Source organism: Microcebus murinus, chromosome 12, assembly GCF_040939455.1.
Source record: "Microcebus murinus isolate Inina chromosome 12, M.murinus_Inina_mat1.0, whole genome shotgun sequence".
In the NCBI taxonomy this organism is placed as follows: Eukaryota; Metazoa; Chordata; class Mammalia; order Primates; family Cheirogaleidae; genus Microcebus; species Microcebus murinus.
The window spans coordinates 91,869,035-91,895,365 of NC_134115.1; the positions used below are offsets into that span (position 1 = coordinate 91,869,035).

A 26,331-nucleotide genomic window follows, 5' to 3' on the forward strand; every position below is an offset into this window, starting at 1 on the left:
GGGCTCCTCGTGCACCAGGACGGAAAGGCCAGCAGCCCCTACGTGCTAAGGCGCCAGTGGTCACAGTGGCCTCCCCGAGGCCCTGCGCAGACCTGGGCCCCAGACCTGGGGCCCTGCACCTGCCCTGGGCCCCCTGCTCATCCCTCTGCAGCTGCCTAGTGCCTCAGGTCGCCCACCTGTCAGCACGCCGTGTGGAGGGCGCCCAGCTTGGGCCTCCTATTCACAAAGTGCGAGACTCCCGTTATCATTCCAGGGAAGTGTCTAAAAACAGCTAACTGAATGAATTCTATGTATTAAAACAGAGCGTTTCAGCTATTTTTTGTTGAGTTTACAAGCTCTCCTGTGGAGAGGCCAGCCCAACACGGAGAATACAGCAGGTGGCAGGTCCCTACGGAGGGGCAGAGGTCATGGGTTGCCAGGAAGGAGGGAAGGGCCCGGCCTCCCTGCACGAGTCGCAGAGCTGACCTGGGACGTGGGGACTCACCTGGAGCTGCCCCACCAGCTTCCAGGATGACGCCCAGACCTGAGCACCTGGTGCTAGACACACACTCTCACACGTGCACACACACTCACACGGACATACACATGAACACACATGCACTCACACACATGGATGCTCATCCATGCACTCAAGCACACACATGAACTCAATAGAGATGCAATCAAATGCACACACGTACACATGCACTCACTCAGCCACGGGCTCACAAGCACATGTGCACACATGTACTAACGTGTGCACACACATGCATTCACATGGACACACACACACTCAAGACATCCACAGGCTCTAACAACACCTGCCTGGGGCCTCCTCTCTTCAGGGTGCCAGCTGGGGTGACAGGAAGCTGCACCTGGACGTGGGGAGACCTGGCCTTGCCCGCTGGTCGCGGGGCCTGCGTGTGACCCGTGGGCACGGCACCCCACCGGAGGCACGGGTGTTCTGGAGAGACCAGCGGAATCATGGGGCCATAATAAAAGCCTCGTGTAAAGTACTTCTTTTTTTTTATTGATTTCATTGAAAACAGAACAAGAAATGGTCGGAGCCAAAAGATTGCTCTTAAAACCGTCAAAACATCTTAACAGAAAAAAATAAACATGGCTGCATTATGAATGTTTTAGAAGAGTCGCACAAAAAAACCCACTGTCACTGCACTAGTTACAGTATTTAAAAAGGTATATGCCAAAAAAAAGAGTATGACCTGCCTGGCCACCACACAAAAGGTGATGGCAAATTTATTCACACTACAAGACTAATATTTTAAAAAAAGTTTTTTCCTGCGTTTTATTCTAAAATCACTTTGTTCTCTTTATACAGTTGACAGTTTATATTCACGTGGTGAGTAGAAACCACACCAGAATCAGCACCGTTGTCTGTGTTTTGTGTTTTTTTATTTTTTGTTTGTCCTAATGTTCAGTAATGGTAGAAAATAAATCAGTTTATGCGTCATCATAGCATGTGGCTTAAAAAAATCAACAGAAGGTGCCAGCGTCGAGGGAACTGGCGCGGGCTGGTGCGGCACCCGCCGGCACCCACCAAACCACTTCCTTGAAAAGAAACGTCAGTTAGAGGTTTGATATATAGGACTAGATATAGGGTTCCTGTAAAACGCAAACCCACATTTTCTCCAGAGTTAGCGGTGGGCTCGGCCCCTGACCTCCCCAAGGCGGTGGCGGCAGAGGGCGACCTCTGCGCGGTGTCCAGGAACGGCACCCGCCGCGCGGTGTGGGCAGGTGGCCTAACGGAGCAGCTTGCGGTGACGGCGGCTTTGGCAGGCGCCACGCAGAACAGTCTGGTCCAGACGGGGAACGAGCCAGCCGGTGGCGGAGCAGGGACCTCAGAGACCAGAGGGAGGAACAAGGAACTCTGCAACAACAAAGCCACCATCAGAGACTCACAAGGTCACGCCGACGTGGAATCCCAGCGCCTTCCGAGGCGCACGGCAGTCCCAGGCGTCCGTCCAGGCTGAGCACTGGCCCAGGTGTGAGGCCTCAAGTGTGGGAGGCTGCTGGGAGGTGTCCACACCCGCCGCAGGCCGCTGCGCCTGGGACTTGCCGCCTCACCCCTGAGCCCTCCAGGAACCAGCGGCACAGCCCCTAACCAGGACCTCCGGCGCCAGGTGCAGAATCTCTCCTCCTCTCCAAACCGCGATGCCGGCAGCGTCTGGTCCTGAGCACCCCGCCGCCCCGGCGTCTCATAGAGGGTCGGCGGCAGCGGCGGAGCTGGTGTCCGGCAGGCCGTTCTCCTGCGCCTCCTGGGCCGCGCTGGCCTGCCGCTGGGCCAGGGCCGCGCTTGAGTGCCGGCACTTGGGGGAGCCGCAGCGGCAGCTGAAGAGCTTGCCCTTGATGTCCCAGAAGCGCTCCCCATAGTCGAACCTGGGGAGAGAGCAGAGCTCGGTTGCACCAGCAAGGCGCAGACACACCACGCCGAGGCTAAGGCCTCCCTGCGACCGTCACTGTCCGGACGTGTGAGCAGCAGCGCGCACGACCCCACCCTCCTACCCGGCCGTCGCCCACGTACCCCAGCTGCTCCCCGGCCTCGATAAGGCGCGTGCTGAAGAAGGCGATCCTGGGGAAGCGTAGGTCCTGGTGGGACATGAACACGCGCACGGGCACCAGGTTGGGCTCGCAGTGGTGGTTGATGAAGCGGCTCACGTTGCCGTAGAAGCGCGCGTCGATGCAGTACACCTCGCCGTCCTGCGGACAGACAGCACGCACGGGCTGAGGGCCGGGCCAGGTGGCCGCAGGTGACCAGCTCCTGCCCCGCCCCATCTGCACCCCGCCACCCGCCACCCGCTCCTGTGCCCTGCAGCGCCACCAGGGCCTGCCTCTCCTCCGGGGCTCGGCCGTGGGGTCTCGAGACAACCTAAGCCGCGGTGGGGCGGGGGCACCTCCAAGACGAACTGTAACAGGGGCAGCACCCAGACCACGCCTCTGGCCACTGGGCATCGGGACAAGGGAGGCCGCGCAAGACCCACAGGGCCCCGGGGCCCCGCAGGGTGGAGCTGGCGTCCGGGCCACTGTCTGGTGCGGACCACGGGGCAGGGCAGCTCCTCAGAGACTTGGTGGCAAAGGTAGAAGAGCTGCGTTCTCAGGGCAGGGAGACTCAGGGTGCCAGGTTAGAGTCAGGGCGAGGGGGGATGGGGGGGAAGGGTGAAGGGAGGAGATGGGGGCGGAGTCAGGGGAGAGAGGGCGGGGGCGGAGCAGAGTGGAGGGAGGAGGGCGGAGTCAGGAGAGAGGGTAGGGGCGGAGCAGAGTGGCGGGAGGAAGAGGGGTGAGGGGTAGGGGCGGAGTCAGGGGAGAGAGGTGGGGGCGGAGTCAGGGGAGAGAGGGTGGGGGCGGGGCAGAGTGGAGGGAGGAGGAGGGGTGAGGGGGAAGTCAGGAGAGGGGTGGGGTGGGGCAGAGTGGAGGCAGGGGATGGGGCATAGTCAGGGGGAAGGAGGGTGGGGGCGGAGCAGAATGGAGGGAGGGGGTGAGGGCGGAGTCAGGAAAGGGAAGGGTGGTGGTGGGGCAGAGTAGAGGGAAGGGTGAGGGACATGGGGAGGGCAAAGCTGGACAGAGGCTGCCCTGGGTTGGGGTTGGGTAGTCAGAATGGCCCTCTGGCCACAAAGCACTGGGTCCACAATGCCAGAGTAAGGGGTCCTGCTAACCCAGTGGGAGAGAGAAGAGAGAGGAGCCCAGGCGTCTCAGCACCTGTGACCTCTGCCGTGGCCCTAGTGGCATTACTCCTGAGCTTCCGTGACACCACAGGAGGGTTCCAAGCTGACAGACTGGGAGATTGGGTAGGTGGGCCTGACGTGACCACAGGAGCCCTTTAAGTTCTCTCTGGAGAGACCCAGAGTTCGAGAAGCTACTGCCAGCCTGGAATGGGGCTGTGTGGGGAGGAGCGGGTGGCCCTGGCCACCAGAGCCGCCCAGTGGGGTGTCACCAGGCCACTCCGGACACACCTGCACAGCAGGAGGTACCGGGCAGGTGTCTCGAGCTGTTACATTTACAGTGAGATCTGTGCTCGGCAACAGAAACAAGCGCTACGTCTTGGAGAGAACAGGCAGGTGAGCTGGAAATGAGGCACAGGACGAGACGCTCCAGGATCACAGTCCACGGAGGGAGGCCTGCAGGCAGAGCTGCTCCATGGACACCCGCCACGGCATCAGAGCACTAACTGGAGGCCAAAGGGTCCTCACAGGTAGGGAAGTTAAGAACCCAAACCAGCAGAGGGAGGGTGACGCCTGGCAGCTCTCTGACAACTCCACAGACAAGAGCACGGAGCCCGGAGAGCCCGGGCACGTCAGCCATGTAGGCACAGACACACGCCTTCCATCAACACCCCTCAGACACCACCGGGCGCCACCATTGAAGACTCGGCAACCCCACTTCTCAGGGTTCAAAAATTCAAAGCGACTCTCGTGGGGGCTTCTGGCCTCTGCTTTAGGGCGGGAGGAGCTCCCCTAAGTAAAGCAACCCTAAAACCGGAAGCAGCACAGACGTGGAGGTCCTGGGGAGCAGCAAAGACTGGCGCTGGGGGAGCTCCCAGCTGCAGCGGGAGCTGGGCCACGTCTGCTCGGGCTCCCGCAGAGCCAAGGCTGTCTGGCCGGAGCACTCGGGGCTACAGCCCGGGAGGGACCCTCGATGCTCCCGAGGAGAGGGGGCGTCCCGGTCTGCAAACACCAGCCTCCGGGTGGCGTGACCCAGACTCAAAGAGCCAGGAAAGACCTGAACACAGACGGGTGACGCTGGGAGTGGCAGACGACTGGGACGGGGACGCAGCCACCAGGGAGGCAGCAGCGCCTGCGGTGGAGGCCAAGTCAGCAACAGCAACACACGCACGTTGGAGATAAGGGAGAATACTCCCCACAAGTCTACACTCACAATCCAAATGATGCGACTACAACAGACCAAGACAATGGACACATTCTAAAGAGAAAAGCAAAGCAACTGAGCCCAGTCCTGGCATGAACCAGACACTGGACTAACAGATGAGTGTTTTTAAAGTAGCTGCTCAGGCTATCCTCAACCAAGTAAAACAAAGCACTTCAGTGCATGAAAATCTCAGAGAAATGAGAAGTTTCAGCAGAGAAACAGACAAAGAATCAAATGGAAATTCTAAATCAAAATCCGCTTGCTGTTCAGTCTGTCACTGGATGGCTGACAGAACCTCGGAGACTCGTGTGATGGCAGTAAAAGGTCCAACGAGAGGACTTGTGCGCAGGATTATTCATCGAGACATTATTTGCAAACACAGCAAGGGCTGAAATTGACCTCAATGTCCCCCAAAGAAAGGAAGATTTCTGTGTACTAGTAACATGCACGCCAGTCCCGGGTTATGGATGAGACACGGTGCTGAGAACACCTGTAGGCCGGATTTGCAGGTAGCTCCGACCCCTGAAGAGAAAGAAGCACATGCGCAGGGACCACAACGGTGCCACTGGCTCAACGTGACACCACTGTTCTGCAAGAACTCGGTGCAGAAACTACTGCGCGCTTTCTTTCAACTCAAACACACACAACACAAAACCAAACTCATACAAAAGGTTTAGACAGGAGATAGGAGAAATTTCAAGAAAGAATGTTAAAGGGCCGGGCGCGGTGGCTCACGCCTGTAATCCTAGCACTCTGGGAGGCTGAGGTGGGCGGATTGCTCGAGGTCAGGAGTTCGAAACCAGCCGAAGCGAGACCCGTCTCTACTAAAAATAAAAAGAAATTAATTGACCAACTAAAAATATATATACAAAAAAATTAGCCGGGCACGGTGGCGCATGCCTGTAGTCCCAGCTACTCAGGAGGCTGAGGCAGGAGGATTGCGTAAGCCCCGGACGTTGAGGTTGCTGTGAGCTAGGCTGACGCCACGGCACTCACTCTAGCCTGGGCAACAGAGTGAGACTCTGTCTCAAAAAAAAAAAAAAAAAAAAAGAATGTTAAAGGCTAATATTGTACCGATTCTAGGCCAATAGAAATGTTATGCCTATTTTGACCTTCCAACCAAATCAATAACCACCTTTCCATTTCTCCATTTTGATAATTAACCAACTGTGCTACTTCACAGTGGGTTAATAACTTATGCTTTCAGTGGATCATGCCTTTCACAAATTTCGTTATTCTCACTTGATCCTTTAGAATTGGTCCGACAGTCAGGTGACTTGAGGCCTGATGCTGTCCCAGTGAGCAGTGGCATCTGGCCACCTCTGACCTCTTAACTGTTTCTACTTTCGTTTCCACTGGAATCACCTTTCTCTTTGCTGCAGGCTCACCTGGACTTGCCGTGGACTCCTGCTTTGGAGGCAGGTCCCAGGGCAGACACAGACTCTCTTCCACAAAAGTGACGCTGTGTGCAGGCAACACGGGAACAATGGGACTGGTCACTGCACCCACGAACCACTCATGCCATGCGCGTTTGTTTTTACACGTGCAGAAGAAACTAGTCCCTGAATTACCAATTTAATTATTTGGTTATAAAACACCCTCATGGGGAGGCAGGGGAGCTTGTTCGTAAGCACGGAACGCCATGAGTCAGGTCGTCCGTGACCCGGGCACTGCTGGTCCTGACTTCCACATATACTGTCCAGTGAGAATTGTAGGGGGTGGTACTGCACACACATACACACGCTATATCATACCACACTGTGTACAAAAAGAAAGGAAATAAGAAATATGCATCAGTATTTTTCCTATATTTCTACAAATGTTGCCTGTTTCGGTGGGGCAGGTGCTGTGGTCAGAAGGTGACAGTGATGGGAGGTGGAGCTGTGGGGAGGAGATTAGGCCTGGAGGGCAAAGCCCCCATGAGCAGGATCATGCCCTTACAAAAGGGAACCCAAAGAACTGCCTCACCCCTCCCACCACATGGGCACACGGGAACAAGGCGCTGGCTAGGAGCCAGGAAGCAGGCCCCCTGACACCCCATCTGCCAGTGCCTGCACCTCGGGACTAACAGCCTGAGGAAAGGCTGCAACTGGGAGAAATAAATTTCTGCTGTTTATAAGCCTCACGGTGTAGCAGCCAAAATGGACTAAGACGACGGGTGATAAAATGCAGAGAACATGGACAAAAGCAAGATTTTTTCTTAGGAGGATCTTGTCATGTAATTTTTACTTTTAAAGCATGTAAATATTTTACATGATCAAAAAATAAAATAGGCCGGGTGCAGTGGCTCACACCTGTAATCCTAGCATTCTGAGAGGCCGAGGCGGGAGGACTGCTCGAAGTCAGGAGTTTGCGACTGCCCTAAGCAAGAGTGAGACCCCGTCTCTACTAAAAACAGAAAAAATTAGCCAGGCGTGGTGGTGGCACCTGTAGTCCCAGCTACTCAGGAGGCTCAGAGGCAGGAGGATCACTTGAGCCCAGGAGTTTGAGGTTGTAGTGAACTGTAACGACGCCACCACACCCTACCTGGGGAGACCGAATGAGACTGTCTCAAAAAAAATTAATCCTAAAACTTACAATGCACTAAAATTAACATCACTGCATATCAAATTGGTAATGTAACTATTTCAAGTACTGCAAAACATAGTACTTTGTACACCCTTAGTAGAATATACTCTAAGGACCAGAACACTGCAAAGAAATCGTAAAGGTCATTCAATGACTGTACAGGTAGTTACTGTTATCAATAATATTGGCAGTGGCTGGGTGCAGCGGCTCACGCCTGTAATCCTAGCACTCTGGGAGGCCAAGGCGGGAGGATCGCTTAAGGTCAGGAGTTCAAAACCAGCCTGAGCAAAAGCGAGACCCCGTCTCTACTAAAAAAAAAAAAAAGAAAGAAAGAAATTAATAGGCCAATTAAGAAAATATATAAAAAAGTAGCCGGACATGGTGGTGCATGATGCCTGTAGTCCCAGCTACTCGGGAGGCTGAGGCAGGAGGATCACTTGAGCCCAGGAGTTTGAGGTTGCTGTGAGCTAGGCTGACACCACATCACTCTAGCCCAGGCAACAGAGTGAGACTCTGTCTCAAATAAATAAATAAATAAATAAATATCACTAGTGCTACTTTGAAACTAAAGTTTTTAGGAACCAATATTTTCACTGTAAGAGGTGTAAGTATAAAATCAAAGAAGCCGGGTAAAAACCCTATACTGTTAAATTTGTTTCATAACATACTTTTAAAAATTCATTTCATAGCTCTGTCCCTTGAAAAATGGGACTTAAGCCAGCAGCAGACCATAGCAACAAGCACCCCTGGAGTCTGACTTTGATACTAAAGATCATTGTCCTCTAAAAGGAACAAGGACGTCTTGGAGAAGCGGCTGATTCCAAGTCTGGGTCAGGGGACAGAGAAGGTGCCTCAGACGGGGGCAGGAGAGGCCCCGGAGTGGTGCTGTGTCCCTGAGGTCGGGTCACCCTGAGACCCCGGTGCTCAGTGGATTCGGGTCTGGGCTGGAGCAGGAACAGACCCCTGGGGGACACTGGCATGTTCCTGGCCTTTCACGTCCTGAGAGCTGCACCTGGGCCTGGTGTCCGTGCTGGGAAGGACGAGGACACGGAGGGTAGGCCCACACTGCTGCCTCGGTGGGCGGGACCTGACCCAGGGACACTCACATATGGCTCCGGGGCAATGCCTGTGACGCAGGGGCGAGGAGAGGTCACTGGTAGGACGTCCAAGGAGGAGACGGTGGGCCTGGCCCCAGACATAAAAGTCCGAGTTGGGCACGGGACACAAAGGCAGACCACCGACGCCATGACGGGGCAGGCGGGGCGATTTGAGAAGGCGGCTTTGGGCGGGCGGGGCCTGGCTGGGGACCAGGGTCCCTATGGGCACACGTGGTCACGTTTGCAGAGGGCAGCTGGTCAGAGAGAGCTCAGGCTGGGGAAAGCCACACGACCACTGGGGGGAGCAGTTCTGAAGCCCCTGAGGAACTCCACCCTCCCCTCCCCCCAGGCTGCCCTCTTGCAGAAAGAGGCCTCGAGGTGAGGCCAGGGAGGCGAGGCCAGCTGGGGCTGGACACACCCGCCCACTGTGGAGCCAGCAGGGCGACTCATGGCCCAGACTGCTGACAGGGTCAGCTGAGGACACTAGGAAGTCGATGACATTATTAAAAAAGAAAGAGAAGACAAGGTCTGCCTCAAGGACTCATACTCATACGGAAACCAAGAGCTCCAGGCTGGACCCAGCGGAGAACAGGGCAAGAATGGGACCTGGCTCCTTGGGCTGCCTTGAGTGGCCAGAAGACAGAGCCACAGTACCTGTGGGGCACAGGTAAGTAGGGGCAAGAGTCTCGGCTGCGTCCTCTCAAGATTCATGAGTTAAAATCCTGCACACACAGTGCTGGGTGTTCGGAGGTGGGACCTCTGGGAGGTGACCGTGTCACCAGGGTGGAGCTTCATGCCTGGGATTTGTGACCTTGTGACAGGGGCCCCAGGTGAGGACAGAGATGTCCCTCTGTGAACCAGGAAGCAGGGCCCGAACCAGACACTGAGTCCACTGGTGCCCTGATCCGGAGTGTGAGAAGTAGATGTCCGGTGTTTGAGCCGCCCAGTCTGCGGCAATTGTTTACAGCAGCCCAACCTGGCTGAGATGGGCTCCCAGGAACCAGGGCCGGGGGCGAAGGTCAGCTGGAGTCGGGGAGGTCAGGCCTGCACTCTGTTCTGAGCCACCTTCGTTCCTGGAAATGGACTGCGCCACCCGGTGCTCTCATCAAGCAGGTTTGCAGATGCAGTGTTTGGCACCCAAACAAACACTAATCAGGAACGTGAGGACACAAGGGAAAAATACAAACAGTAAGTAGAAAAAACAGACCCTAGGAAAAGATTCGCAGTGATGCCAGGTGCCAGAGGTGTCGGGCAGAAGGGACGAATCCTATACCAGGGCAGCAGACACAAGCAAGGCAGAAACCCCACAGCACACCGGCCACGTCAGCAGGTGCACACCCACCACACAGACAACCCCGCCACACTGGCAGGTGCACACCCACCACACAGACAACCCCGCCACATGGGCAGGTGCACACCCATTGCACAGACAACCCCGCCACATGGGCAGGTGCACACCCATCGCACAGACAACCCCGCCATATGGGCAGGTGCACACCCACCACACAGACAACCCCGCCACACTGGCAGGTGCACACCCACCACACAGACAACCCAGCCACGTGGGCAGGTGCACACCCGCCACACAGACAACCCGGCCACACTGGCAGGTGCACACCGGCCACACAGACAACCTGGCCACACTGGCAGGTGCACACCCGCCACACAGACAACCCCGCCACACTGGCAGGTGCACACCCGCCACACAGACAACCCGGCCACACGGGCAGGTGCACACCCGCCACACAGACAACCTGGCCACACGGGCAGGTGCACACCCGCCACACAGACAACCTGGCCACACGGGCAGGTGCACACCCGCCACACAGACAACCCGGCCGCACGGGCAGGTGCCACACCGGCCACACAGACAACCCGGCCACACTGGCAGGGGCACACCGGCCACACGGACAACCCGGCCACACTGGCAGGTGCACACCGGCCACACGGACAACCCGGCCACACTGGCAGGTACACACCGGCCACACGGACAACCCGGCCACACGGGCAGGTCCACACCGGCCACACGGACAACCCGGCCACGCGGGCAGGTCCACACCAGCCACAAAGACAACAACCTGGCCAAGCGGGCAGGTCCACACCAACCTCACAGACAACAATGATGTTTCAGGGTTCAAATATACACATCATGAAAAGTCTAATAATGATGGCATATAAGATCAGATTATTCACCACATGGAAAGAATACAGAGAAAAATTAAAGGATCATTTCAATAGATTCGGAAGAAAATTAATAAAATTCAACATCAATTCATGAAACTCTCTGGGACAGAAAACTTTGTTATCTGATAAAGGTGTCCCAAACCGTGAGCACCAGCATCACAAGAAGCAAGGGACTCTGAAAGGACACAGGTGGCCTAAGCACCCCCAACGCCTTGCCCCAGCAGGGACAAGCACGGGAGCCAGACAGACGGCGGCAATTTGCTTGCTGAAGATGTGATATTACAGGCACAAACAGCCACAAATATAATGCTTAAGATGTGACTTTAGGTCACAGGTTAAAAGATGAATTTTTAAAAATCAACCATATTTCTATATATCAAACAACCAAATGTGAAAAAAATGTCACTTAGAAGAGCAACAAAGTATCTCGGACCCCAGGGGTTCTTGCTTCCGACCACGACAGACGGCCGGACTCACCCTCCAGCCAGAACCAGCCCAATACCTGGCAGAACTGCGGGAGACAAACCAAGAGCTACAGGGTGGGCTCCACTTGGCAGTTTGCCATGGAGCTGACGGCACTCACCACATGGCCCAGCAGTGACACGAGGACACACTCCACCAAGTCCCACGGGAGCGTCTGGGGCAGCTCTGCTCACGAATGGGCCGAATGCAGCTCTGAGCGCTGTCGCCGGCAAATGGACAGGCGGGGTCTGGGCCCCGACCAGCAGCGACACCAGACACTTGCAGGAAACCCCGGTGCATCCCAGACACCCTACGCTGAGCAAGAGGAGCCAGGCGTGAGGCCGTGTGCTGTGGGATTCCACTCAGGACTGCAGGACAGGGGCAGATTGGGACGGGCGTGATGGGTGCGGGAAAGGCAGGCACCCTGGGGGGACGGAGTGTCCCCATCTGGCCTGGTCGTTCTTATACAAGTGCAGAATTCCAGGATGGCCCCAAGAGTCTCCCTGCACCAGGCCCTTGTGTGTGACATCTCCCTGCTGGCCTTCCAGAATGAGCCACCTCTAGGAGCTCAGAGCACCCCCAGCTGGCAGCCGGCCGGTGCTCAGGGACCTCATCCCACAGCAGGGTACCGAATGCCGACAGCTTGGTGATCTTTCACTGAAAGGCTGAAGCTAACACCACACAGGGCGAAGACAGCGGTTTTCCCCAGCGACAGAAAACAAGGCAAGGAGGTCCCAGCCAGGACATAATGCCAGGATGAGAAACGAGAGTTCAAAGACTGGAAAAGAAGTAAAACTGTCTTCACTCACACATGACACGAGTATGTGCAGAAAATCCTGAAGAATATTGCAAAAAGATACTAGAATTAATAAGTGAACTTTAGCAAGGTTAACATACAAAAACCAACTATTAGCCGGGCGCGGTGGCTCACGCCTGTAATCCTAGCTCTCTGGGAGGCTGAGGCGGGCGGATTGCTCGAGGTCAGGAGTTCAAAACCAGCCTGAGCAAGAGTGAGACCCCGTCTCTACTATAAATAGAAAGAAATTAATTGGCCAACTAATATATATACAAAAAATTAGCCGGGCATGGTGGCGAATGCCTGTAGTCCCAGCTACTTGGGAGGCTGAGGCAGCAGGATTGCTTGAGCCAGGAGTTTGAGGTTGCTGTGAGCTAGGCTGACGCCACGGCACTCACTCTAGCCTGGGCAACAAAGCGAGACTCTGTCTCAAAAAAAAAAAAAAAAAAAAAAAAAAAAACCAACTATTAACATCTGGAAAATGAAATTAAAAAGCAAGAGCTCATTTATAAGAGCATAAAAAGCATGAAATTCTTGGGAATAAACGTAACAAAGTACAGTGTGAGATCTACACAGCAAAAGCTACAAGGCTCCGCTGAGAGAACTCACAGACCGGACGCAGTGCGGAGAGCAGGACACATGCAGACACTGGCAGCAGAAGACCCAGCGACCCACGGACCGACGGGCACCGCGTCACAGCGAGGCCCCCATGGCCGCTGCCTGTAGACACCCTGGCTCTCAGATTGACGTGGGAACGCAAAGGACACAGGAGAGCTAAAAAGTTTTGAAAAAGAACAGAGTTTGAGGCTTAGTACCACCTGTTTTCAAGATTTACTGTCAACCTACAGCAATCAAGAGAATGTGGCACTGGCTTGAGGATTCGCAAATAGATCAAAGTAACGAAATATGGTCCTGACACAGATCTGCATTCTTCTTCTTCTACCAGCTGTATGGAATAACAGAAGGAAACTCAACCCTGGTATGTATGTTTGTCAAGACTAAAACCATGTATTTAAGAGTAGTTTGTTTTACTGTAACTATAATAAAGTTGACTTGGAAAAAAAAAAGCCCATTTGATTAAAAAATAAAAAACCAACAAAAGATATACAAGATCATACCACAGAAAACCATCCACACTGTTGGAGGTAGTCAGGGGAGGCCTTCACCACACGAAGAGACATACTATGTTCGTGGACCAGCAACAACGCGGGAAAGACCTCCCTCTCCCCTAACCCAGCTGCGGGTTCAGTGCAATCCTCACCAAATCCCTGCAGGAGTCTTTGTAGAACTTGTCCAGCTGGTTCTAGAATTTATACAGAAATCAGGACGAGCAAGACACTCCTGGAGTGACGGTAAGAAGGCAGGAAGCGAAGGTGAGAAGATGTGAACTGTGACGGTGAGGAAGGCGTGGCCCCGTCCACGGACGGGCAGCACACGGATGGGGCAGGCGCAGCCCCGGCGTGGACCCCCGGGCTACGACAAAAGCCGCACTTCCAAGTGGCGGGGAAAGGACAGCCTTTTCCACAGACGGCGCCGAGTCAAGCAGGCATGCACGCGAGGGGAAGAAAGAAGCTCGGCCCTGGTCTCACCACACGGCAAACGACCGCAGGCCCGCCAGGCCAGGCCCGGGCGTGAAGGCTGATAGTGCAGCTTCCGGGAATACTCAGGTTTCAAACAACTTAACTGGGACATCGCAAAACCCAAAAAGTATTGAGGAAAAGATAAATTGGATTATAATAAAAACGAGAACTTCTGCTCATTAAAAAACAGCATTGGGGGGGAAAAGCCACACAGGGAAGCAGGTGCCGCAGCACACACCAGTGACAGGAGTACCTCTGTCGGCACACGTGCAACCAATGGACACACGGCAAATCACCACAGGAGACCAGAACGGCGGTCCGGCAGAGGACCTCCGTGCAGTGTGCACACGCGTGTGCACACGGGACTCCGTCCCCCGGGGTCCAGCACTGCTGTGTGTGCTGAGGGGCCTGAGGACCATGACCTTCCGGAACTCGGCTTCTCTTCAGCAAATACAAATCACCTCAGTCACTCCCTGAAGGTGACTGCAGGGGTCTACGTCGGGCCGGCCCGGCCGTCCACATGGACGCTGCTGTGCCAGGGCCTGCCTGGCTTCGCCTGCTCTCCAGGGACTTCCTCTGCCCCGTGGTCTGGGGGCTGTCAGAGATGAGGAAACCTCTCCTCCTGCCACCTGCAATGACCGCAAGTCTCAGAGGGCCTTAGACAGGCAGAGGTGGCTGCAGGAGCAGTGGTAGGAGCCAGTCAGGAGAAAGGCAGGTGGAGGCTGGGGTGGGTCAGCGCCTCGGTCCTGCCTCAGAAACCCCCAGAAACCGGGCTCCTGCTCTCCCCCTCACAATTCCAGCCCCTGGTGGCAGGGCGAGGGTGTGGGCTGGGGACCCAGGGACATGCCACTGTACGTGTGCTCAACCTCTGCCCGAGAGGAGGCTCCATTCTGCTTTGCCCAGTCACAGCCAGAGACGCGTCCCCCTGGGCTTCTCGGAGGCCCTGGGGGTTGCCAGGCCCCGCCCAGGGAGGAGCAGCAGGGTCTGGAGGACCGGAGCACTACACCTGAGGCCACACCCGCACGCCAGGTGGAAGGCGGTGGCATGTCTCGGGGTCCCCCGCTGAGGGTCCCAGCTGACGGTGCCCGCCAGGCCGTGTGGAGCAGGGGGCCTGGCCGGCGTGTGGCACTGGGCACTCGCCCCCGAGTGACGTTGCTGACGCGGGCCTCACCGGGGCACTTGCAACCAGAACAAACATGCCCAAGGTCTATAGCTCACCATCAGCTCTTCATGCCCAGCCCCTCGAAATGTTTACCTTGTTGTCAAGATCAAATAGGTAAGAGTCTTCCTCCCGGACGTCGGCTTCTGAGTCGGAGATGAGCTCCCCCACGTACCTGCAGGGTGAGGCGAGCACAGGTGAGAACTAGGAGCACTGACCACCGCCAGGGACACGAGTGTCAGCACCTCTGTGCCCTAAGAGGACAGAACGAAGCCCCAAGGAACTGTGACCGCAGCACAGGCTATCAGGCATCCTGGAGACTCGTGCCTGTGACTGAACCAGGCGTTAGGGCTCAGGAGACGATGACTATGGCAACAGAGAAATGTCTACATCTGCGGTGCGGCAGACTCAGCACCCAGAGGACTCTCCCCCTGGGAGGGACTAACGATGTCAGATGACATTCTCGACGCATTCAGGAGCTGGTGAGACAGCAACAAGGGCAGGAAACCAGAGCAGTGGCGAAGGGCCGGAGTCGGCACGGGCTTGGTTTTGGCAGGCAGCGCAAGTGGCTGCCACTGGGCAGGGACGGGCCCGCAGCCCGTCACCCCACCCGGCTGCAGGCCAGGAGGGACACGCCTGGTCCCAGAGGGGCTTCCTGGAGCACAGACACCGGTGGGCCTTCGTCCCAGAAACGGCAGCTGCCGCTGGCTGACCTGGGGTGACCTAGGGACTCACTCACTCGCAGACAAAGGTGCCCAGTGGGATGTCCTGCAGGGACCGCACGCCCCAGCCCATGTCCCGCGTCCGGTAGAGCTGCAGCCTTGCCCTGGAAAACAGTGAGAGTGGAGATGGCCGGGCCATGCCTCAGCCACTCGCCACGACGGTCAGCACAACCCAGCCATTGATACGAGAGCAAGACGAAGAAACTGGCTCTGCATCCGGAACGCCGGACGTCTCGGGCACCTCTCAGACACAGAGCCTCACGCACCCAGCAAGCTGAGAACCTGGAACCACATGCACCCATTTGTGCACGTGTCCATATCCTGTGGGCACTGGGGGAGACAGTATCTGTCCTCCGCCCCAGGACTTTGCGCCACATGGGAAGCCAGTGTGGGCCGGTCACTGGCACTCTGTCCTCCAGTCCAACATGGCCCAAGACCACAAAGGTTAAAAACAAGTCACAATACTATGAAAATCAGTGTTCAGCTAAATTTATAGTGCGCATAACTTTCCCCCTATAACACAGGGACTTCAGGTTTTCTGATCTCAGGCACATTCAGAGAGGGACAGCTCGAGACCAGAGCCTGGAGGCAGGAGAGGGGTGCCTGGAAGAGGGGTCCAGGCCCAGCCAGGGCCGGGTGCTGGGTGAGCCTCGCCTGACCACGTGCTCGAGTGACTTAGGAACAAGGAGTCCACGTGGTCTGAAAAGTGTCAGAATACTATCAACTCTGGCTGCTGGAGAAACACAAAGACGACAGCATCTTTAGAAAATAATTTGGGTACTAAAACAGAATTGTGATGACCCTAATCCGCTGAAGAATGGTGACAAAGGTAACCTCTGTGCCACGAATTAGGTCTGTCCCTCTGCATTAGGTCAAATGGACTGACCGCCTGTTCCTCCTCCAGAGCCCAGTCTGAGCTGGCAGAAGCAACACTGGCTACTCACGGCTCATGGCACTGAGGACAAAGGGCTCTTTGAGGTAAATCGTTGGTTCCACCTGTGTGCACACGCACGCACACGCACACATACCAGGTTCTTGTATGCCAGGGACAGCCCCGCACTAACACACATCCCGCAGGCGGACGCGGCAGGCGCAGAGCGTGGGCCCTGCGGGAAGCCCTCACCTGAGCCCGTTCTGCACGACACGGTTGCGGCAGTTCCTCCAGCAGGAGCAGGCGTGGTTGCACTCGAAGATCAAGGGGGGCTCCGCCATGTTGAACTCGGGCAGCAGCCGGCCGTCCTGCGGACAGACGCGCTGTCAGGCCAGGGGTCCCTCATACTTTGACGGAACTGGCACTGATGCGCTTTACAGGGTGCCCAGTGTGGCCTCAAACTGACTTAACAACAGTTTCTTATAAACTTTAACACCCGAGGGCAACGGCAGGGCAAGGCTACACGCTCATGGTCTGGACGGGAGGCTCCAAGCAGAGGCCTGTGCAGATAGGGCTGAAGAGCTGTCCTCACCGCTGACGGGGCCATCTCAGTCCCCAGGAACCATGGGGTCCTCCGCCCGTCCTCTCAGCCCTGCTGAGGCCACTAGCCGTGGGGCTCCCCTTCCTCCAGGTGGTGGGCGCCTGCTGGACTCTCCTGCAGCCTCATCCTTGCTGCCCTGCAAAGCCCTAGCTCTGGAGGAACCCAGGCAGGCACCTGCCCTCCTTCCTGACCCCAACGCCAGGGGAGCACAGCAACGCCAGGCAGGCACGGTGACGCCAGGCAGGCACCGTGTGGCCCGGCGGCCCAGGGGCTGCTATGAACCACAGGGCTTTCTTCAGCGTCTCGTCCTGCCCCCCAGCAGGGCCGGCTCCCGAGGACACAGCACAGGATAAGCCCCGGCCACACAGCCACCTTGCCCCTGCCCCTCCCGGGGTCCCTTGTTGAGTGACGAGCACTCCGCCACCCTTGGCCATCCCCTCTTCCTCCAGAGCCTGACGCCTCCACTCTCAGCCTCTGGCTTCTGCTTCCACGAATGACCTCTGACCTCTTGAAACCCAGAGCCTTCACACTCATCTGCTTATGCTCTCCCCTAAACCACGCCTGGGCTGCCCGGGGCCTCCTCTCCTCAGCGACCTTCACGCCGGGCTCCACCAGCGCTCACCAAGCTTCCCTGCATGGCGTCCACAACACCCTCCCTGTCCAGCCATGTCCGAACCTGTCTCTCCACAGGTGTCTCTCAGGCCACTCGCACCCAACCAGCACAGGGCAGAGCTCTCAGAGCTAGCAGACCCCGGCGGCAAGAATACCGCCCACAGCCGAGCCAGGCCGAGCAGTGGCGGCTTCCCCTGCTGCTGTCTGGGCACCCCTAGGCTATGGCCTGCCTTGAGCCCGTCCCCTTCCTCTGGGGCCACACCATGCTCAACTCGCCTCCTTCCAAAGCCGGGGGCACAGTCCCAAGCTGAGAGAGCCACTGTGCCGTCTCCCTGAGCCCCAACCTCAGCACTCACCACGCAGGCGCCTCACCTTATCATACCAGCAGCGCATGCTGAGCTGGCCACACATGCAGTTGCTGGAGGAGCAGTCGTCAATGCACACGCAGTACTGGGGACAGAGACGCACGGGCTGTCAGCCAGGGCAGGCATGTTCCACCCCTCCCTCCCGGTCACACCCGCGGGCCCTGACGCTTTCTCAAGGACACCCAGGGGTGCGTGGCCTCTTAGGGGGAGGGGTGTGGCCAGAGGCTTGGGCCACAGACAGACGCTGAGGGTGTGGGAAGGCTGTGGACAAGGAGCCCCTAGTGGGACGGGAGGGTGGGGTGGGGGGAAGTGGGGACACTTATGATGCAAGTGGCGCGGGGACGGTGGAGGGCTGGCAGGTAAGCCGAACCCTGAGCCTCGGCCCCCAGGCAGCGTCTGTCCCGTGAGAATGGGGAGGACAGCGCCAGAGGACACGTCTGCTTTTGGCCGGGAAGGGCAGGGACACGGCAGGACAAGTGCGCAGGGCCCGTGGGCCCGGAGGCGGGGGCTGGGCTGTGCTCCGGCAGCCAGAGCGCCCGGCAGGTGCCACAGGGTCCTCTCGCCCGTGCCCGGGGAGGGGGCAGCACCAGGCCGGGGGTGCTGGCACCGCTGTGGGGCCGCAAGGGCTACACACACCGTGGGACTCGGGGCCCTGTTCCCGGCAGGATCTTCATCCGCCTTCCGGCTCTTTCCAGGGGCGACCACAGAGAGAGGTTTTCTGGGAGGCCCCGGGAGCCCTGGTGCCTGGGGAAGAGCCGGGACCCGCCCCGCCCGCGGGCTCGGACCTGCAGGTGGGTGATGTTCCTGTCGATGTTCATGGGCGACGTCACGCAGCTCTGCGACACGTACTTGTAGTTGCTGGGGCACGGCTCCCCGTCCACCGCGTTGACGCACGGGATGGGGATGCGTTCGTAGCCGCGGGCAATGTCTCTGCCGGGGAGAGGCCGGGCGTCACCCTCGGCAGTGACAGGCTCTGCCCGGCGGGGGTGACACGCAATAGGACAGAGCTCCAGTGAGCACCTGACCCGGCAGTTTGACTCTGGCCTGGGACGTTGAGATTTTAGGAGCAGGTTTCACCCCAGGTTCTCAACACCCTGTTTAGCAACACTTTGCCACAGAGGCGCCTTGGTTCCGGAACCTTCTCACCTGCTCACCGTCTTCTCCACGGGGACGGGCTTGTCGGGGGCCGAGTCCCGGAGCGCCTTGCTCATCTGCAGGGCCCCCCACACCTGGGAGTTGAGGCTCGCACACTGCAGGGGCGTCTCTCCCTCCTTGTTTTTTAAGGTGACATCTGAATCCCGAGAAAGAAAGAGGCTAAAAGGAAAAACGTAGCCAACAAAACGTTCGCATCTTAATGTGAGAGAGACAGAGATGAGATTTATAAAATGACTATAATCACCACAAATAAATAGAACACACTATTCATTCTGAACTATCTTTAACGAGTTTGCTCACCAACGATCCCAAAGAGATTGGCTTTCATGCACCCAAACACACATTTTGCTGCTCTCCTACATGTAATCACAGGGTTTCTAGCAGGAAGAGCGTGTAGAGAACCGGGGATGGTATTTGTTCATTCAAATTCACCCTCCGTGATAAAACGGGGAGGAGGGGCGGTGGAGAATTGAGCTTGGTGGCTGCACGGTCAGTGGCCCACGGGGTCAAGACACGGCCCTGTGCACGGACCGTGGGTGAGGCCGGACACGGGAGGGCGCGTGCCTGCTGTGGGGGCCGTGGGACATCTCGACACCCGTTTCCAGGTGAAGTGGGGGGTCACGAGGTTGCATGGCGAGGCAGGGCTTGGTCCTGTCCTGGGGAAGCGGCCCTCCCCAGGGGCAGAGTGGAGACTCCAGCCCACTCCAGCCCAGGACGCCGACCAAGGCTGAGTGCCAATGGCTCACGCGGAAGGTCTAAAGTTTAAACGGGGCCCTGGGCGGGAGCGGCACCACCAGCACCTCCGGCCCTGCCTGCACCTTGCCGGCTCTGCGCCGAGTCCCCAGCAAGCAGAACTGTCCCTGTGCCACCCCTCCCGCCTCTCGCAGCCCCCAACAGGGCCGGACATCTAAGGCTCGCCCTGAGGTACAACCTAAGAACTTGGCAATTTCTCGTGACAATCCCCTGAAACCTGAAATAAACCACAGCGGATCCCAGTGTGGACTGGGCACCTCCCTGCTGTGAGAGCCCAGGACGCTGTCCCACCCCTAAGGCAGCAGAGGGGCCGTGGCGACTCAGGGGCAGGCCGGCACCGCACTCACACGACACAGTCGTAGCGGTTCTCTCGGGCGGCGATGTGCAGCGGCGAGTCTCCGTGGATGTTCACGGCGTGGAGGTCACACTTGGCTGCCAGCAGGATCTCGGCGATGTCCACGCAGCCGGAGAACGCGGCCCAGTGCAGGCAGATGTTCTCCTCCTGCGTAGAGACACAGTGAGAGCCCGGATGGCGGTCTCTGGCGGGCGCAGGACACCGGGGCGCAGGCGGCTGCCCCACTCGCCCACTGAGGGAAGCGTCGGGTGCGTTTAGCCAAACGGAAGGGGCTTCGTGGCCACCAGAGGGGAGCACCAAGCGCCCGTCTGAGTCGGGAGGGCACTTCCCTTCTGTTTTATTTCTTCATTATAGAAGTGACATAACCACAGTGCAGAGTATTTTAAAAATAGAAAAAGAATCACCCAGAGTTATAACCCCCGAAACACGACACGTTAACACTTAGGGGCACTATCCTTCTATCCACGTTAAAATCCTATTCATTCCCAGAGTTATAGTCACAAGACAGGGCAATGCTCACGTTAACATGTGAAAAAGACAGGGATGTTAGACTAACATTTTTCTTTAAAACCCTGTATAAAATAAAAAATTTTAAATAAAACAAAGAAAAGTCAGAAAAATATTTGTGTGACACGTAAAATATATATGACTTATAATTACCCTGTAAGTTTATTTTATTACTATAATTCTGAAAAATAAATGTGCAAAGGTATGAAAATAAAACTCACATAAGAAGAAGAGTAAACATGGATACGTGAAAGCGTGCAGCCCTGCCAGACAGCCAAGAAACAGAAGCTAAGACAGCGAGGCAACGTCTCGTTGACCCACCACACTGGGGACACAGTGGCCGCAGTGAAGTGGCAAACGCGCTCCTGCCTGTCCCAGCCTCCCCCACACCCGTGGCTCTGCCTGCGCAGGGCGCACCGGGGCAGGTGCCAGCCACACCACGGACCTTTGGTCGTCACTTGCTGGTGACCAAACAGCCCCCAGCCCAGCACCTTCCTTCCCTGAACACTTCACGACTGTGTCTCACTGGACGTGAGTGCCAGTGAGCACGTGCGTGCTTTTCCATTTCTGACGTGAGAATTTCTCTAGGGCCCGTGGGGTTACAGGATGTGAGCGTGTCGCTGCCCTGGGGTGGCCTCTCCTCCACAGGCAGCCTCCGAGTGGATAGGCTCCCCAGGGCCACCTTCCTTCCGGAATCATCAGTGATTGTCACAGACACCACAGCAGAGCTGGGCCTGACCGTCACCCGTTCCAGGCGCTGCAGGAGGCTCGGCACCCCCGCAGATCCGGCGCGCACCTGTAGCCTCTTCCTGCAGACCCTCGCTCCCCGGTCTGCCCTGGACGGCTGGCGCGCTTCTGCCCAGAACCTGCTCTCCCCGGGGCAGGCCTCAGCCCACCCGGTGGCCACCCCAGGGACGCTCTGCGGACCTCAGGGTGCCTTCTCCAGGGAAGGAGCACCTGGTGCTCTCACATGGTCCCCCCCCCCACCAATTTCCACACTGTGAGGTAAAATCAGTGCTTTTCAGCTCAATGAACATTTAAAAAGATAAAAGCAAAACGAAGCCGAGGGCCTGTCTCCACTGCCCTCAGCAGCAAACCGCTCCCAGCCCCAAGCACAGGCTTAATTGTTTCCCCTGTTTCTAAAAGAGAAAACTAAAAGCAAACTCCTTTTGTCAACCTCAGTATTTTCTGGAAAACCTCAGCTTATCTGGGGCATTCTCCTCTGATGTTATTCTTAGCAGTTCTCTCTCTGGTCTTTGTTTCTGGTTTCCATCCTCCATGCATGCGGAAGTTCCCTGAACAAAGTGCTGTTTCCTTGGGGGATTTTATTCTTTTTCTTTTATCAGAATGATTTATGGTTTCAAGGCCAGAATTACATTTCTGAGACCTTCCAGCTGCCCACCCTGAGGGTGGTTCAGCCACCCAGCCTTTCTGAAGTCTGCTGCTCAGCTGTGACAGGACTGGCTCACACCTTTCCAGCACTCCTACCTTGAAAACAACAGAGGTGACTTCTGCTTTCCGCAGAGGTGCCTAACGCAGACCATGGTCCCTAAGAGGTGGGGCAGGGGGGGTCTGAGATGCCGGTCACTGCGGGGGGTGGGGGGACAGGGATGGGGACGGACAGGACTCCGCCACGGCACAGGCAGGACCCGGCCAGGCCCTGGGTGCTCAGGACAGAGGCCGGAGCTTGGGAAGAGGCCAGTGGATCCCTGCTGGGACAGCCATCGGTGGCGGCCACGGCCTGCAAGGACACGCCCCAAAGCAGGGCCGTTCCTCCAGCCAGGGAAGAAACACTGGAGGGCACAGGAGGGACCAGCCTAAGTGGCACCAGACCCACCTAACAAATCTGAAAAGCAAAATCCAACATCAGACTGATTTCAAGTAACTTAACTGCTTCTTGGAACAAAGCTCAAGAATACTGACAAGAGGATAAAAATCCCCAGCACCCTACAAGGTAAAATTCACACCTTCTGGCATCCAGTCAAAGGCTAACAGCAATCAAAGCAGCAGGAAACACGACCCGTGATGAGGAGAAAAAGCCGTACGTGCAAGCCCAGAGCTACGGGGACGCTGGATCAGCAGACGAGGCCGGTGAGACTACGCTCCGCGTGTCCAACGGTGAAGGAAAGACATGTCAGAAAATATTTAAAAGACTCCAACGGAACTTTCAGAGCTGAAAACCACAATGCCTGAAATGAAAACACACTGGATGGGGTTAACGTCACAAGTTGCACTGCAGAAGAAAAAATTCAGTGAATTGAAAGCTACACCAATAAAAACCAGCTAAACTGAATGACAGGGTAAAAAAATAATTTTTAAAAATTGAAAAGAGCATCAGTGAGCTGTGGAACAGCTCCAAGCTGTCTGGAACATCCATAACTAGAATGCCTGCAAAGGGGTGGGAGGCAAAAAACACACTGGAAGAAATAATAATCGGAAAATCTCCAAATTTGACAAAAACCCTAAATTGACAGATCCAAGAAGCTCAATGAACTCTAAGCACAAGTAAAATAACACCAACACACATGGATGATAAAATTGCTAAAATCTAGTGACAAAGAAAAAATCTTTGAAATATCCATAACTGGGCACAGTGACTCACACCTGTGATCCCAGCACTGTGGGAGGCCGAGGCAGGAGGATCACTTGAGCCCAGGAGTCCAAGACCAGCCTGGGCAACAAGGTGAGACCCCACCTCTACGAAAGATAAAAAAGATTAGCCAGGCATGGTTGTGGCGCCTGTAGGCCCAGCCAGTTGGGAGGCTGAGGTAGGAGGATCGTTTGAGCCCAGGAGTTGGAGGTTGAGTGAGCTGTGGCTGCTCCAGGGCATTCCAGTCTGGGCAGCAGGGCGAGACTCTGTCTCTAGAAAACAAACAGCCGTAAGGAAAAAGGCAAGCTGCATACAGAGAAATAAAGACAAGGATGACAACAGATTCCTCATTACTGGGAGTAAGAACCCAGGGAAGTAACACACTTAAGGCACTGAAAGAAACACAAAGCCACTGAGAATTCTATACCTGGTAAAACCATGTTCTCAAAAATGAAAGCAAATCAAGGACTTTCTAGACATTAAGAAGCTGAAAGAATTCATCGGGAGCAGACCAAGAGCTCCAGAAATGCCAGCGCAAGGGAGCTGAGCGGAGGAATGCGCGTCGATGGGAAGGCAGGTCCACGTGGGGACCACAGGGGCAAGTGAGGCTTTTTTATCAACACCACCTTTTTAAGAGACTATCGACTGTCCAAACAAAATAAAAACATGGTTATTGTGTTTGAATCGCATGTGTGGGTCAGATGCGTAAGAGTATCAGCATGAAGTTTGGTAGAGAAGGGGAAGGTGCCACGGAAGGCTCTTCTGCTCCGTGGCTTCGTGAGCCACTGCAAAGCCACATCCGCCAGGACAGCACGGCGCTGGTGTCCAGACAGACGGTCAGCAAGGCAGAGGAGAGCCCGGAACGACTCACACATATGTGGACAAAGGTGCCAGGTGAGCCCTGGGGAGCGAGGAGCGCTCCTCAACAGGCGGGGCTGGGACACCTGGACATCCACTTGTGCCCCACGCCAGACACAGAAACTAACTCCTCATAGATCTCAGACCTAAACGCAACACCTAAAACCACAAAACGATTATGAGAAAATGTCAGGCAACGATTTCTTTAAAAGAATACCACAAGTAGGATCTATTAAACGAAACTGATAAACTGGACTTTATCAAAATTAAATAACTTCTGCTCTTCCAAAGACAGATTTGTCAAGTATATGTCTGATAAAGGACTTGTATTCAGAATACAAAATAAATTCTCAAAACTCAAGAATAAAATAAGCCACCCAATAAAAAACAAGCAAAAGATTTGAGCAGACCCTTCACCAAAGATGTATGGATACCAAATGAGCTTATAAAAAGATGCTCAACATCACTCGTCCTTACAGAAAGGAAAATCAAAGCCACGATGACATCACGATACACCTGCTAAGGTGGCTGAAACCGAAAAGACTGACCACACGCAGTGCTGGGGAGAATGTGTAGGAGCAGAACAGTTTCTTACAGTAAGTCACTCGCTCGCCGCGACCCAGGGATTCTACCCCTAGGCATTGAATCAAGAGAAACGAATGCAAGAACGTTCACAGCAGATCAACTTGTAACAGCCCTAAACTCGGAACCTCCAGACGTCCGCCCGCAGGTGCAGGATTAGCTGTGACCCGTCCACACACGGAAATGCTCCGGGTCACGAGAAGAAGGGACGCTGACACGGTGGCGTGGAGGAGGCACAGAATGAGCTGTTTGAAAACATCACCAGGTGTCAGTTCCTTTCCCACGAAACGAAAACGTGCCACCTAATCTGCAGTGGAAAAAGGCCACGCACGGACAGCTGGCATGGGCCGGGAGTGGCAGAAGGAAACTTCTAGAAGTGAAGGAGGGAGGTATTCACTATCTTGATGTGGCGACGGTTTCTGGTGTTGGACTCACCCAGCTGCACACTCTGAACACGTGCAGTCTACCCACCATGCACCGATAAAGTGGTTAAAATAACAAAGTGTTTCGACACATAAACCACAAGCTTGGAATTTAATCAGTGCCTCCAGATCACCGGAATGGCCCTCAGCACCAGAGCTGACCCGCTGACCCTGGCCGGGCTCTGCGCTGCCCATGGCCATGGTGGCAGCAGTGCAGCAGGCGGGGACTTCAGCCGCCCTCCCCCGACCCTGTCCCCGAGCGAGGCGGCAGCGTAGGCAAGGAAGCCACGGCCTGTGTGACGACGCGAGACTTTTCCTCCTGCTCTGCTCCCCTTGTACAAACCCCCCCCCCGCTGCCGCACGTGCCCACGGCTCCTCTCGCGTGGTGCCACCATCCACTGGTGGGATGAGGGACCGCTTGCTGCCAGCCGAGGAGGCCCCACGCTCAGGCCTGCGGCCACCACAGAGCCACAAGGCCGGGGACCGGCTGTCCCCAGCAGGGCCACCAGCCTCCCCAACACATGGCACCTCACGGTGCTCTTTCAGAAGTCATCTTTCTTCTGCCAAACCTTCTTTTTATCAATTTAATGAGTCTATTTGTGGTTGGACTTTCCACCGGAGGCTTCTGGAGACTCTCGGCAAAGGTGGACGCGCTCTTCGGCTGACCGGGGGGCTGCGGCCAGCACAGCCCACCAGACCCCACCTTCCAGAGGCTGCACCACACCCACACTCAACCTCCAGCAATCCCGCTGGTCCTGCAGGCCCTGCAGACCTGCCAGTGACTCCTCCCCTTCAGGGTAATCAGAGCCACCTGCTGCTGCCCTTCTGGGCTGACAGGAGCCACCCAGAAGGACAGGCCGGTCTCACCCAGACTCCAAACCCTGCAACCCTCACCACCAACACACACCTTAACTGATAGTACGGAAACCACAACAGGATCAACCCTTCACTTTTCCTTCTTTCCCTCCTAAGGTAGCGCGTATAGGGGGAGCCGGTGGTAGCCACGGCCTGCACACGAGGCTGCCAGTCCCTGACTACAAGGGTCCGCGTCTGCCCGGGCATTGCACCCTCCTCTGTTAAACCCAGCACGAAACAGCCACGGGAAACCCTGCTGGGCTGGTGGCCACTGACACAGAGAGGTCGGAGGTGCCACCACGCGCTTGGGTTCTGCTTTTGAGAAAAAGGAACCTTCCGGAGGAGGACGCCACCCCTAAACGGTGCTCCCATCCTCC

The 26,331-nt window shown here is 56.2% G+C and overlaps 1 protein-coding gene across 8 annotated transcripts in view; it reads right to left on the minus strand.

Annotated features, from left to right (window-relative positions):
- Positions 1 to 988: 988 nt before the first annotated feature.
- The window catches only part of EHMT1 (euchromatic histone lysine methyltransferase 1), a 153,507-nt gene continuing 128,164 nt past the window's right edge, over positions 989 to 26,331 (minus strand). For 7 of the 8 annotated variants that reach the window (XM_012784411.2, XM_020289586.2, XM_020289587.2 and 4 more), the window contains 9 exons: positions 20,133 to 20,287; positions 19,024 to 19,191; positions 18,663 to 18,807; positions 17,885 to 17,962; positions 16,552 to 16,667; positions 15,446 to 15,532; positions 14,803 to 14,881; positions 2,522 to 2,697; positions 989 to 2,376 (listed from right to left, as the gene is read on the minus strand). In XM_012784411.2, coding sequence (XP_012639865.2) covers positions 2,196 to 2,376; positions 2,522 to 2,697; positions 14,803 to 14,881; positions 15,446 to 15,532; positions 16,552 to 16,667; positions 17,885 to 17,962; positions 18,663 to 18,807; positions 19,024 to 19,191; positions 20,133 to 20,287 — 1,185 coding nt within the window. In that variant the 3' untranslated portion in view covers positions 989 to 2,195. The remainder of the gene's footprint in view (positions 2,377 to 2,521; positions 2,698 to 14,802; positions 14,882 to 15,445; positions 15,533 to 16,551; positions 16,668 to 17,884; positions 17,963 to 18,662; positions 18,808 to 19,023; positions 19,192 to 20,132; positions 20,288 to 26,331) is intronic. The other variant, XR_012922152.1, reaches the window with a different exon arrangement.